At 40.3% G+C, this 12,470-nt stretch overlaps 1 protein-coding gene across 5 annotated transcripts; it reads left to right on the top strand.

The window, feature by feature from the left end:
- Window positions 1–2,905: 2,905 nt before the first annotated feature.
- Window positions 2,906–12,322, top strand: eef1da (eukaryotic translation elongation factor 1 delta a (guanine nucleotide exchange protein)). Of its 5 annotated transcripts, none has more exons than XM_068738135.1 (10): window positions 2,951–3,014; window positions 3,461–3,483; window positions 4,376–4,415; window positions 6,605–6,719; window positions 9,056–9,109; window positions 10,173–10,254; window positions 10,478–10,566; window positions 10,709–10,900; window positions 11,122–11,316; window positions 12,199–12,322. In XM_068738135.1, the coding sequence occupies exons 3-10, from the start codon at window positions 4,402–4,404 to the stop codon at window positions 12,235–12,237; spliced, it is 780 nt and encodes a 259-aa protein (XP_068594236.1). In that variant the 5' UTR covers window positions 2,951–3,014; window positions 3,461–3,483; window positions 4,376–4,401; the 3' UTR covers window positions 12,238–12,322. The 5 variants fall into 5 exon arrangements, with proteins under 5 accessions (XP_068594233.1, XP_068594234.1, XP_068594235.1 ...); XM_068738131.1 differs by having other exon boundaries at window positions 2,980–3,014; window positions 4,380–4,415; XM_068738134.1 differs by lacking the exon at window positions 9,056–9,109 and having other exon boundaries at window positions 2,943–3,014.
- Window positions 12,323–12,470: the final 148 nt, after the last annotated feature.

Below are 12,470 nucleotides of genomic sequence, written 5' to 3'. Positions count from 1 at the left end.
TCTCTTTGTAGTAAATCCTGTCTATTTGTGGTCAATTTTTATCTCTTTGTAGTCATTTTGGTGTCTCTTTGTTATGCATCTCTGGTTGTTTCATAACTACTGTATAGACTGTTTATTTCTTCGTAATTATTCTTTCCAGTCTCTTTGTGGTCATTTTGAATTCCTCTGTAGTCATTTGGTGTCTCTTTGCAGTCGTTTCACATATCTTTGAGATTTTTTCCAATTGACTGAAAATGAATAAGAAAAATTTTTGATAATTGATTAGTAGTTTCAGTAATTTGTCAGATTTCAGCTTTTCCTGTCTGAGGATTTGCAGATTTGAGTTTTTCATTGTAAACTGAATGTGAAGACTTCCCCTTGGACTCTGGGGAAACTATGATGGACACTTTTTCTGACAGATCACGCGATTAATTAAAATAATCAACAGATTAATCGGTAATGAAAATTGTCGTTAGTTGCAGCCTCAAGACAGAAATGCTACAAGTTGAAGTTCTGACTGCAAACAAGATTAGTAATGTCATATCATGTTATGTTATGTTATGTTATGTTATGTTATGTTATGTTATGTTATGTTATGTATTCCGCTAAATTATATATGTTTGCCCTTCCATTCATACACTTTTTCCCTGATAGATTTTTGGCTCAACACAGGTTGCGACATGTTTTTTCTTGTTTCCTTATTATCCATTGTTTTAGCCGTAGCTCTGAAGCCCAGTACAGGCCTTGTCAGTGCTACAAGACAAATTCATAGTAAAAGGCCTTGTTTTAAGAGGAATGTCACCCAGTTTCTAAATCCCCATGTGCCATTCCTGAAGCAGAGACTGGTACTACTTGTGTAAATGTGTTTCCTAAAACCTGAAGCAAAAGAGCAAATGATTAATTTTTTAAGTCAGGGGTGTTAAATAATAAATAAATGAACCACTTACTTTGCTGTCACATAAAATGTGCTGTGTGTCAGTTCATGCAATCAAATTATGTTTACATTCTGGTTCCTATAACTGTTAGCAATGCTAGAAGATTATCTTTATTTGGTTTGACAGCTCAGCATCTGGCTCCACAAAGTGTTGGCCTCCTCCTTAGACAGTGGAGCAAGTGCTAATTTTGCAGCCCAAAGATTGTGCTCTTATAATTATCAGCATCCAAGATGTTATGTCGAAGGATTTTTAACCATTTATTATAACAGATACGTGCACTTTTATATGTGGTTTGTGGTTTTGCACTCAAGGGGTCCCCAACTGAATTGTTGAAGTATAAAAGATCCTAAAAACCCTGAAGCAGTATACTGCACACCACAGAACAGAACCCAATAGACTGTATCACCCAGATACGGGACATACATAATGCAAAAAGAAAGAAAAGCATTCACAAGAGCTGTAAGTAATAGGAAAGTAGGGCAGGAAAAGGCTTGATGATGCAAGGATGAATTCAGTGAACGTTTAGTGTTGTTTAACTACTTCCAAGAAGTCAAAGAAGGATGTATTACTAATTCTAATGGTGCAGGTTTGGATACATCCTTCATTGTCTGAACTGCAGTGATGTATTCACGTTTGTACAATGCAGAGCACAAACCCTAGTTATAATTTTAAAGACAGTACAGAACAGCCTACTGCACTTAACTATTTCACTATTGCTGCTTCTCCTACTTGCCATATTTGCCTTTTGAAGAGAAAAGATGAAATGAAAGTTGTAAATTATTGGTTAACCAGAGTGGCTGAATGTGAATAAGATATAAGACTGTTTACGCGATGTCCTTGTGGGTTCAAACCCTTCTCATCATTTTGCACATGATGATAAGACTCTTTAAAACAGGTTAGCTGAGCTCCGCTTTCTACTTCTCTCAGATTTCTGATGTTAAAAGTAACTCATCAATCTTTATTTCACAGGAAAGATTTAAGAACTGACTCCAAACATTTTGAAATGTAGCTTTTACATTTCCTTTGAGGTTTTCACTGTAGTTGTAAAAGATTGTTATTATTGTAGTTTTTTTTACAGTTTTGTTTGTTGCATCATAAAGCTGAGAACTCTGGGACAAGAGGAAAAAAATACATTCATTGCTTGGAACGCTCAATACCTGGTACAAATTATGTAAAATTCAGTCATTCAGTCAAGTCAACATATATCTTTACCTCCACTTTGCAATAGAAAATAGGAAAAAGGATGGATTTGTAAGTGCCTGTAAAAAACAGTCAAAACAACATCAATCAATGCTACTACTACTACTACTACTACTACTACTACTACTACTACTACTACTACTAATAATAATATATCAAATAAATCTACTAAAGTCACACTGAAATATAGATACTTCTGCTTAAGTTAAAACTACTTCAAACTTTATCAACCCAGATAATCTGTGTCTTCTGGTCTTTACAAAATACTATTAATAATAGTAGTAGTAATAACAGTAGCCGTGTATAGTTTGTTTGCAGGATTTATAGTCTAACTTGGTTCTCGACTATAGTCTGCCTCCTGCAGGACAAGAGAGGAAAAAGTATTTGGCTCCACAAGAAACTCAAACTTTAAATATTCAACATTTCGCCACGTTTTATTTTTTAAACATGCAGTCACAGGGGCCCACTGTCAAACTGAAAGACAAAAGCAACATCGCGTTATTATTCAAACTAATAGACTGTATATCTGGGCCTGGCCTGACAGAAGAACTACTGCCGTTCGCTTAGAATCATGGGAGATGAAGTCTTTGGCTAATATGGATCATACCAATCTGAAGGTACGACCTAAATGGTCTTGAAAACACGGAACCATGCTTATCGTCAGGATTCACAGACAATTTCTTACTTGTATGTGTATTTATCTGTTCTTATCTTTTTTTTAAATAAACATTCTACAATAGCAGAAATCATCGATGACGTCGTGGAGAAGCTAACGGACCTCTCCCCCCTCTGACACGAGAGAATATAGGCGGCCCGCTAATGCCTGTCCTCTTTCCCTGTCGGATTACGGCCAAGGCAGCACGCAAAGGAACGGTTACCAAGCAATAAAACATCGAAAAAGTAAGTAAGTGGAGAATAATTGTAATTTTACCACCGACCTGAATTATAACAAAAACGTTACTCTTTGTTAAAACTCGCAAAGCATTTTGAATTCGGAGTTTTATTAGCGCCACGTGGTCAAAGAAACTAGCTACAAGTTGCTGTGGCTGTCAGAAAAAACTTCTGCCTCCTAACTTTTTAGCTCGTGTAAGAGTGAGCAGGCAACAGATGCAATACAACACGGGTTTTATATCACTTCAAATGTGCTTGATTTGTGACTGGTATCATACAAGAATTAAATGACATTGTTGGCGACTTGCACAGTTAATTTTACCCTCCATGTCCATCGACTTAAGATAATCATAGTGTGTTTTTATTCTAGTATTCCTAAATCCTCCTTTGGTTGTCTGTCCATGATGTTTTGTATGCCATGAACACGTGTCTCTTATTTCTGTGTTGGACGCTAGTTTTCCAGTTAACGTTACCAAAGGTGAGCGTTGGTGTTGCAGCTGCTGTTCAGCTGATGCTCTAATACATGGTGTATTGCTGTCATATGGTGAAGTAATGTGTACTCAGTTGCTAGTTTGTTAAGTACATCCAGCTAATAGTCTTAATAGAAGAGACCTGCAGTAAATATCACATTTATGGAGGTTAAAATGTTTTTGAACTGTTTCTGAGAAGTGTTTAGTCAACGTTTTTCATCTAACGTTACTCACGTTGATCCAGTACATGGGGAGTAGGGCTGCATCTGTAGATTACCGTTATTGATACATCTGTGATTTTTTAATCTATTTTTGTCTGCAAAATGACAGAAATATTTTCAATGCCCAGAGCCCAAGGTATCGTATTCAATTTGCCCATTTTGTCCAACCAACCAACCAACAGTTATACAGCAGAGAAACAAAATATTTGCTTGTAAGAGCGTTGTGCAAACATTTGTTTGGAATCTTTTCATGAAAAGTGACCCAAGCAATTGTTGTTACAGCTCTTAATGAGGAAGACAACATATTACAAACTCCTCTCAGATTTATGCAACATAATTCAACAGCTAAAAACTGTAGCCTCCAAAATGACCTGATGAAAAGGCCTCTTTAGAGGAGTTCCACACACTACATGCACCTCCAAACTAGCCACTGAGTATTTATCTGCACTAACCGTGCTTTAGATAATACATTGCATGTTTGCAAGTTGTTGGTTTTTGTATCTTTTTATTTTCATGTGGTTAAGCTATTTTTTATTTTTTTAAATTCCATGCATGAAAATGTATCTCGTGTCTTGTGTTGTGAAGTTTGGCTGCATGTTTTAAAGGAAATGCTGCTATCAGAAATGTTTGGATTGTCTTGTGATTACTTTGATTTTTTTTGTAAATATTCCATTCCAAGATAGGAAGCATACATTATCCTTCAGCATGCCAAAACAAAGGTGAGCCACACCCGGTTGCACAGGTTTTTTTTTTTTTTATGTTTCAGAAGAAACGTGTTTAATGCATAAACACAGTGGTTCCTCAATAATTTCACACGGCTGCTGATGCTGTGTTTATTATTATTATTATTATTATTATTATTATTATATGTGTCATTATCTTGGTGTTATTCACCCTGCAATTTTCAAATTTAGACTGCAATGCATCTTAATCAGAAAATCAATATTTAAAAAAATATGCATTGAATATTTGCACTACATTTAGTATTAGATTTAAAATGAATATTGAGGAAACACTGCAAACGCATCCTAACCTTAATGTTGGCCATTTGTGACATTTTGCATCATTTGTTTTGGCTTTGATCTTTGAAAGTCCAATGTGAGATTGATCAATGAACTGTTACTGACTTTTTTGGGCTTTATTCCATGATCCTAAAAGCAAACATGATTGAGTCTTTTGCATTCTCAGTTTGCTTCTTCTATTCTCAGACAGGTTAAGCTCATTCTGAACATGTTAGCGATTGATCACTCCACCGTCTCTTTGCCCACCAGACCACATTGGCATCACATATCAGCTGTTGTATGAGCTTTCTTTAATGCGTCTAAACCCTAAGTTCCTTTTTGTGATGCTATCTTTACACTGAACTGACGGCTTTAGCTTCTACCTGTTGCTTCTTTTCTCTCATCATGAACACAAAAGTGAGTAGAGAAGAGAGCCCCTTTTAATAGAGAAATGGATCAGTCTTGGCCGAACCGCCAGCAAGGAGGAGCACCTAAACATGCTGTGCCAGTGGGGACCTTCAGGCAGGGTAACAATCCCGTCATCAGCGGGGACCAAGTCCAGTTTGGGAGGCTACGGCGACGCACGCGTTTGTCAGAGAGCCACAGCTCTGGGGCTGAAGAGGAGTGGTTGAGCCCCTCCATGGAGGCGGGTGGCTCCTATGGTAAAAGCCCCATCCTCCAGGGCATGCAGGCAGAGGGAACCATGTACAACCGCAGTGCCTTTGAGCAGGCCGAGAGCAACTACCAACGGCGGCTCGCCTCTAACGGCAACGGGCCGCTGTCCTCCTCTCCGAGGAGTCCGCACAGCAGAAGCAACATGACCTTCCGGTCTAGACGCAGCCACGGCGTTCAGGATCAGGGTTACCCCGCCACCACCGTGAAGGCCTCTGGTATCCCCCACCGTCGTTACAGCGGGGGCTGCTATCGCACCTCCTCTGAGACCGAGCAGGGGGCCAGAGGCAGCAGGGGTCCGACCCAGAGGAGGAGGGGCCTCTCTGAGACGCAAAGCAGGCCCAGATGGGACAAGTATGCCACCTCTCACACAGGGAATGGAAGAGACGTGATGTGTGTTTTCAGATGATTTCATTTATTTTGTTTTCAGTTTGTTGTCTGTCCTGCATTCTTGTTTGGCCTTTTTCGGTTCTGCTAACTTGTGTATTATGTTTTTGAGGTACAGGTTTCTGGATGGGCCTTTGTTTGGATTTTTTAGTTTGGGCAACATTCAGACTGATTTAAGCACTCAATAAATAACATGGCACTGTCATTCATTTAAATGAGATCAATCCATTGACACAGCAGGGGTGTGACCACTGAGGGCTCCTGCAAAACCTCACAACATGCCGTCATGTACCGACGTGTAGTAAACGTGGTCTGTTTGATTATCACACAAAGAAGTGGACCTCTGCTATCACTAAGGGGGGGGGTTGTTGGCGGACAGCGAGTCGACCAACCTTTTGTTCTGTAATCCAGACTTTGCAGACCAGGCAACTGTCTGACTGAGGAATGTGTAGATGCCTGTCTGCTGCAGTAACCCGTCAGCGAAATGAGAAGGGAGGTGAAGCATATATGCAGTAGTCTTTCACTACTTCTTATTTTACAGAAACGAGAGGCCTTTTATTCTGCTATTAATTTATGGTTGAAACTGTCTGCTTTACACTTTGTTTTGTCTCTCCCTATTCCACCCACAACCCCATCTGTGGCTGTGCATGGTGTAGCCTGTAATATACGGTGTCCTGGTCGAGTTGTGTTCTGTCACTCATTTCTTGTCACTGATTGCGCTGGCTTTAGCGATTAAACACACGGTCATGGATGCTGGTTAGTAGAGAAAATGTTGGATGCAAATCTGTGTTTAGTTGGGTCTTCTCTGCGTTGTCTTACTTCTCCTGAATTTCTGATTCCCTGCTCAGTACCAAGATGAGCGGACTGCAGTGCCTCGCCTCGGAGAACATCTGGTTCGACAAACGGTGCTACGATGAGGCCGAGAAGTGCTTCTACGAGGGAGCCAACGGACCCTCCACACAGGTAAACCACTTTTCAGCTTCTTTTGAAAGCCTGATTGTTTTTCAATCTGATCATTCCTAGACATAAGGACTCTGGTTTTTTTTTTAGATAACCTTTATTTCCAATCCTCCTCGCGTCTCTTGCTGCCAGCTTTTGAAGTCTCTTTCGCCTCTTGCCTGACACCTCCTCAGCTCATGCTGCCCTGTCAGTCAGCAGCATGTTAAGCAATAGTTACATCATCTGCAGCCCGGAGCAGCTGTGTGCATGAGAGTTAAGCCACTCGATTTAGAAGTGGCACGTCCTACCTAGTGAGAGGGGTCAGGTGGTTTTGGCAGCTGCCTCTGCTTCTCAGGTTGTCCAGAGCAGCAGAGAGTCTCTACACAAGCCTTTGAAACAATGGAGATTAGATTAGAGAAAAGTTATTTCACCCAAAACACAGAAAGCGATGCAGACAGTTTTTGTTTTACGTGATGAGTTCTGAGAAATGCATCTCCACTGTTGCCCGATTACAAATGAGATGAGTGAAACAGCGCCCTGGTTTTCAGGATATATGAAGTGGGGAAAATGACAGCTGCACCATGAATGCACCATGCAACACAAACATCATCGTGGGTTTGTGTTGATAATGCACGCTGCCAAAATGCTGTTTATATTTAATCATGAGGAACTTGATAAGCATGTAGCTCACATTTATTTGCTTAAGTATTTTGATAAGTCATCCTGAATGTTGGGTGTATGGTCCATCCTGCTTTTGTCCGTTTTGCATTCTGCTTTCTGTCTTTCTCACTGCTCCCGCTTCATCACTGCTTGGCCCACATACACCTGCAGGAGAGAGAGGTTAATGGCATCCTGCAGGACATTGCTAAATCCCGACAGAATATCCTGCAGTCCCTAAACGGAGTGAGTACTGTCCTACGAATGAGCCACAGAAACACCCCTGTAGTGGCAGGACTGTACTCACTAGTGTTCGTGTACCAGCCCTAGAAGAGGGGAATATCTGTTTAAATATAAAATTATGATTTAAATATAGAGACAGCAGGTCGTTGAGGACATTTAAGCTTTTAGTTGCAGAAAACATTTCGCCTGCACTTCACAAGAAAAGTGCTCTATGCATGACACAGAACTTATTCTCCCTGTGGTCTCTGCTTGCTTCTCTCATTATCGTCATTGCAATCAGTCAGTGAGTTGTTTGTCTTTACATAAATGTCATTTACTTTGTTGATGGCATTATAAGTGTTGTCATTTTTGCATAAACCAAAATCTGCTTTCTCTCATTAGATATTTAAATGTTACCTTTTTAAGGATACATTCACATGTTTTAAGTCTGACTAAAAACAATACCTGCATGCCCTTATGCACAATAAAAGCTTTTTGGTAGCTGCAATTGTTCCTCCTATTCATGCTGTCCAAATTCCCTCTTAGAGTTCCTACCTTGTACCTTTCCTCAGCAAGCTGTCTGTGGCAGCAACAAGAAGGGACTTTCATAGGAAAAGGACTATTTTGGGCAATACCTACGCAATTTGGTCAACTTGTATTACACACGGGGGTCGTTACGAATAAATGACACGAAAATGTGAAATACTCAACGTGAATATTTTGCATCAAAACTATTCATAACGGAAGCAACATGAATTTGTAGTTGCAACATTTTTCAATACGGTTCGAGGGTAGATTTGCAGAGGACCAACTACCGGGATCCTATTGACCCAGAGCAGTCCTTTTAGTGACGTTTTCTGTGTGAATTTGAATTTCCTCTGGTAAACAGTTCCGCAGTGTACTGTATATGTGAAGGGATTTTATTGTGAAAGGTAAGACCATACATCGTGGATCTGTTCTGCCTTTGTCAAGGTTGAAAGGAGTAATAAAGTTTGCCATTTCGGTTCAACGCACTGGGCCTCTGTGCTGTACACTAAAGTGTGTGTTTTAAATATGTCTGTTTTGTACAACATTGATTGGTTGATGTTTTGTATTCACGGTGTGAAAATCGACATTCCTTTCGCAAAATACATGTGCCGCTTTTTTGCTGTGAAATATTCACATTCTGTTTGAAAGTACTTGTGAAACAAAACGGTTGGAAAAAATACATTGATGTCCCCAGTGTGTAATGGCCTCTACTCTTGGTTTGATAGTTCCCATTTTGGCACTAGTGAGTTTCTGCTCAGTTATTTGATTTATTATGATGTAAAGTGTTTCAACCTTATTCTCTGACAATATTGACATCAAATCCCATCCTATTAGTGACGACTCTAAGTTGTAGCATCCAATTTTCTACCTACAACAGTACTTTTCTTCTTGTCTTCGTGTCCCCCCCCCCCCCCCCCCCCCATTACGCTCACTGTGTACGTCACCGGGTGCAGGCGAAAACGGCCCTGCAGCACAAAGGGTCCCAGCTAAAACGGCGACACAGAAATGTAAGACTTCCTCCTCCAGCTTTGCTGCTCAGGCCTGGGAACGCTGCATGACTGAGACTCAGCCGAGTGTGCTGGCTGTGTCTGCTGCTGCTGCTGCCTGCAGTGGAGTGTGCTTCTGTTATCACAGCACCCGGATGTCTCATCATGAACCACCATCTTACTATCTGGCATATTGTTTTGGGGCTTCACACGCTTCCACTAACTGATTCAGAATTTGGGGGTGAAAATATTAATCTTGATGGTTTTTGTTTGGTGTTGTGATCTTTATTATCATTACCATTAAGCCACAAAGTCTTTTTTACTTTCAACATGAAACTTAAAAGCTCATTCTTGTATGTAGTGACTGTTACCTTTCATGTAATTTCTGAATTAAATTCTCAATAATTAATTGAACTTAAGGGAATAGTTTGACATTTTGGTAAATACACTTATTCATATTGTTGCTGAGAGCTACGTCAGATGTTCAAAGCTACTCGTGTCTGTCATAGCTTAGTTTAGCACAAAGACTGGAAATGGGGAAACGGCTAGCTTAGCTCTGTCTGCAGATATGTAAGAAATCCACCTCTGATTCATTTAATTAAGTGGCATGTTTTGTGTTAAATTGGTATCAAGAGAGCAAATATAGTTTTCCCAAAATGTCAAACTAATTCCTTTTTAAATTATTGATTTTGGGCCAAGTTTGCCTGCATGCTGTTATTGCAAATATTAAATCATCTGTTTATTAGTGATCACGGGGGTTCATATTGTGTGTGTGTGTGTGTGTGTGTGTGTGTGTGTGTGTGTGTGTGTGTGTGTGTGTGTGTGTGTGTGTGTGTGTGTGTGTGTGTGTGTGTGTGTGTGTGTGTGTGTGTGTGTGTGTGTGTGTGTGTGTGTGTGTATCATTGTTGTGTAATAGATTTTAGCCTTGCATGGGTTTCTTTTTAAACCTCATTTATTTTGCTTGCTTCTCTTCAGACTTGGATCGTCTCTCAACCTGGAGGAGAGAGCTTTTTGCTTTGTCACCATTTGAGCCCCAACCAGCAAGATGACACTTTCTAATTAATTTGTGTTTCTCTTTCCACAGTCATCCTCGCATGCAGGAGGAGACCAGGAGCTGGTTTCTCGGATGAAGAGCATGGAACTGGAGAACCAGACACTGCACAAAGGTGTGTGTGTGTGTGTGTGTGTGTGTGTGTGTGTGTGTGTGTGTGTGTGTGTGTGTGTGTGTGTGTGTGTGTGTGTGTGTGTGTGTGTGTGTGTGTGTGTGTGTGTGTGTGTGTGTGTGTGTGTGTGTGTGTGTGTGTGTGTGTGTGTGTGAGAGAGTGTGAGAGCTTATTCTTCCTTTTCCAGCATTACTACTTAACTTTTCATATTGTGTTTGCTTGTCAGTGGTGGAGGAGATGAGAGCAGCCCTGCAGAAGCTGGAGTCCAGAGTGGCTGGGCTGGAGAAGAGCCCAGCGGCCGTCACATGTTCTAAGGTAGATAACTACAAAAAATTTTTTTTTTTTAAACATTCATATGTTCTCTGTATTTATAAAACAACTGTAACAAAGATAAAAGCTCTCTGAAGAGCATACCTTTACAGAAAATGTTCCTGTGCTTTTCCATTGTTTCGACCAGGCTGCTCCAGTCAAACAGGTAAAGGTGGAAAATGGAGACGACGACGACGATGATGTTGACTTGTTCGGCAGTGATGACGATGACGAGGAGGCAGAACGCATCAAGCAGGAGCGCCTGGATGCCTATGCAGCCAAGAAGTCCAAGAAACCCACCCTCATCGCCAAGTCATCCATTCTGTTGGACGTTAAGCCCGTACGTGTCTTCTGAAACTATATCATGTGACTCATTCATATGCTAGTTACATTGTGGTTGTGTTCTCTTATAGGGAACATACAGTTATGGAAAAACTTGTTTAAAATTAGGAAATGTCTCTTCCATGCCATGAATTTTGCTGCAAATCGTGTTGAATTTTGTCTTTTACGGCTTTGGTTAAATGAATGTTCTGTGTGTCCCCCTCCTCTGTCTTTCCTTAGTGGGACGATGAGACAGATATGGGGAAGCTGGAGGAGTGTGTGCGGTCTGTGCAGATGGACGGGCTCCTGTGGGGAGCATCCAAACTGGTGCCAGTTGGCTACGGCATCAAGAAGCTGCAGATCAACTGCGTGGTCGAGGACGACAAAGTCGGCACCGACATCCTGGAGGAGGAGCTCACCAAGTTTGAGGACTTTGTAAGTAACGACCACTTTGTTGTAATCTGTGCACCATAATCTGACAAGTTCAGTTAATTTACCTTGAGTCGTACCTGCACATGTATACTTGTAAAAAGTTTTATAGAAACTTGTATACATGACCAAGAAATGGGGCATCCTCCAGACAAAATAGGTATTACAGAGTGAATCAAACCTTTAACTCAGAGAACCAAAAATTTCCTCCAGGATAAATGTTGGAGATAATGTCCCAAAAATTTTGATTTTAATAGTTTATCTTTTTAGAAAATGAAATACGATTAATACAACTTTGTCTGCAGCCTGACATTTAATTGACAGACATCCTTTAGTTTAGCACAAATACTTGAAACTTGGAGAACAGCAGGCAAAATCCACCTACTAGAACCAGGGTTACGTGTCTGGCTATTTGTTGGCTGAGTCATTAAACATAATCCCCAATAAAACCTGTTTGTTTTACTAGATGTAGCATGTTCATGTATTCAGCTTTTAGCGCTGCTGGTAGACAGATATTGTTACTTTGCACAGAGTCAGGTTAGCTGTTGCGCTGATTCCGGTCTATGTGCTAAACTCAGCTGACTATCTGCTGGCTGTAGCTTGAACATAATAGATTCAAGAGTGGTATCGATTTCATCTAAATCTCTGCCAGAAACTGAATAAACATATTTACAAAATGTTGAATTTTGGTGTTAAATGTTGAGGGGGAAGAAATGACAAAAAGTTTCATACTTGAATGCTTAACCATTGAATTTAAATAAAATGGCTTTAATGTACACGTTTTTCTTTTTTCTTAATGAAATAGCTTTTTTAACACAATCAATATGTCACATGAATATGCTGAAATAAATATGAACCTTAATTTATTGGACTTTTCTTCCTTTGCAGATCCAGAGTATAGATGTTGCTGCCTTCAATAAGATCTAAGCTCCCCCAGCTGACCTGCTCCACCAAAGTGTTGCTCCTGCTCCTGGTTTGCACGTTTATTAAAATGCAATGTTTTGAGCACTAACCATTGTCTGTGTAATTATTATTTTAAGTCAAACAAAAAAATGTTAAACCCCATCCTTACAAGATTACTTGAAAACCGTTGGAATGCAGTCATCTTCAGAGAACACAGCCTCTCAAAAGCAATTACATTCTGTCTTCAGTGCTAGGGC

The sequence above is a fragment of the Cebidichthys violaceus genome, unplaced genomic scaffold (assembly GCF_023349555.1).
Source record: "Cebidichthys violaceus isolate CVI_PGR_0920_01 unplaced genomic scaffold, fCebVio1.0.p SCAF_8, whole genome shotgun sequence".
In the NCBI taxonomy this organism is placed as follows: domain Eukaryota; kingdom Metazoa; phylum Chordata; class Actinopteri; order Perciformes; family Stichaeidae; genus Cebidichthys; species Cebidichthys violaceus.
This window is presented reverse-complemented; position numbering and strand designations above follow the sequence as displayed.

Coding starts and splice junctions, on each gene's coding strand:
- eef1da (XM_068738135.1), top strand. Junction 6,720..9,055: donor CCAACGGACCCTCCACACAG/GTAAACCACTTT, acceptor CACCGGGTGCAG/GCGAAAACGGCCCTGCAGCA. Junction 10,567..10,708: donor CGGCCGTCACATGTTCTAAG/GTAGATAACTAC, acceptor TGTTTCGACCAG/GCTGCTCCAGTCAAACAGGT.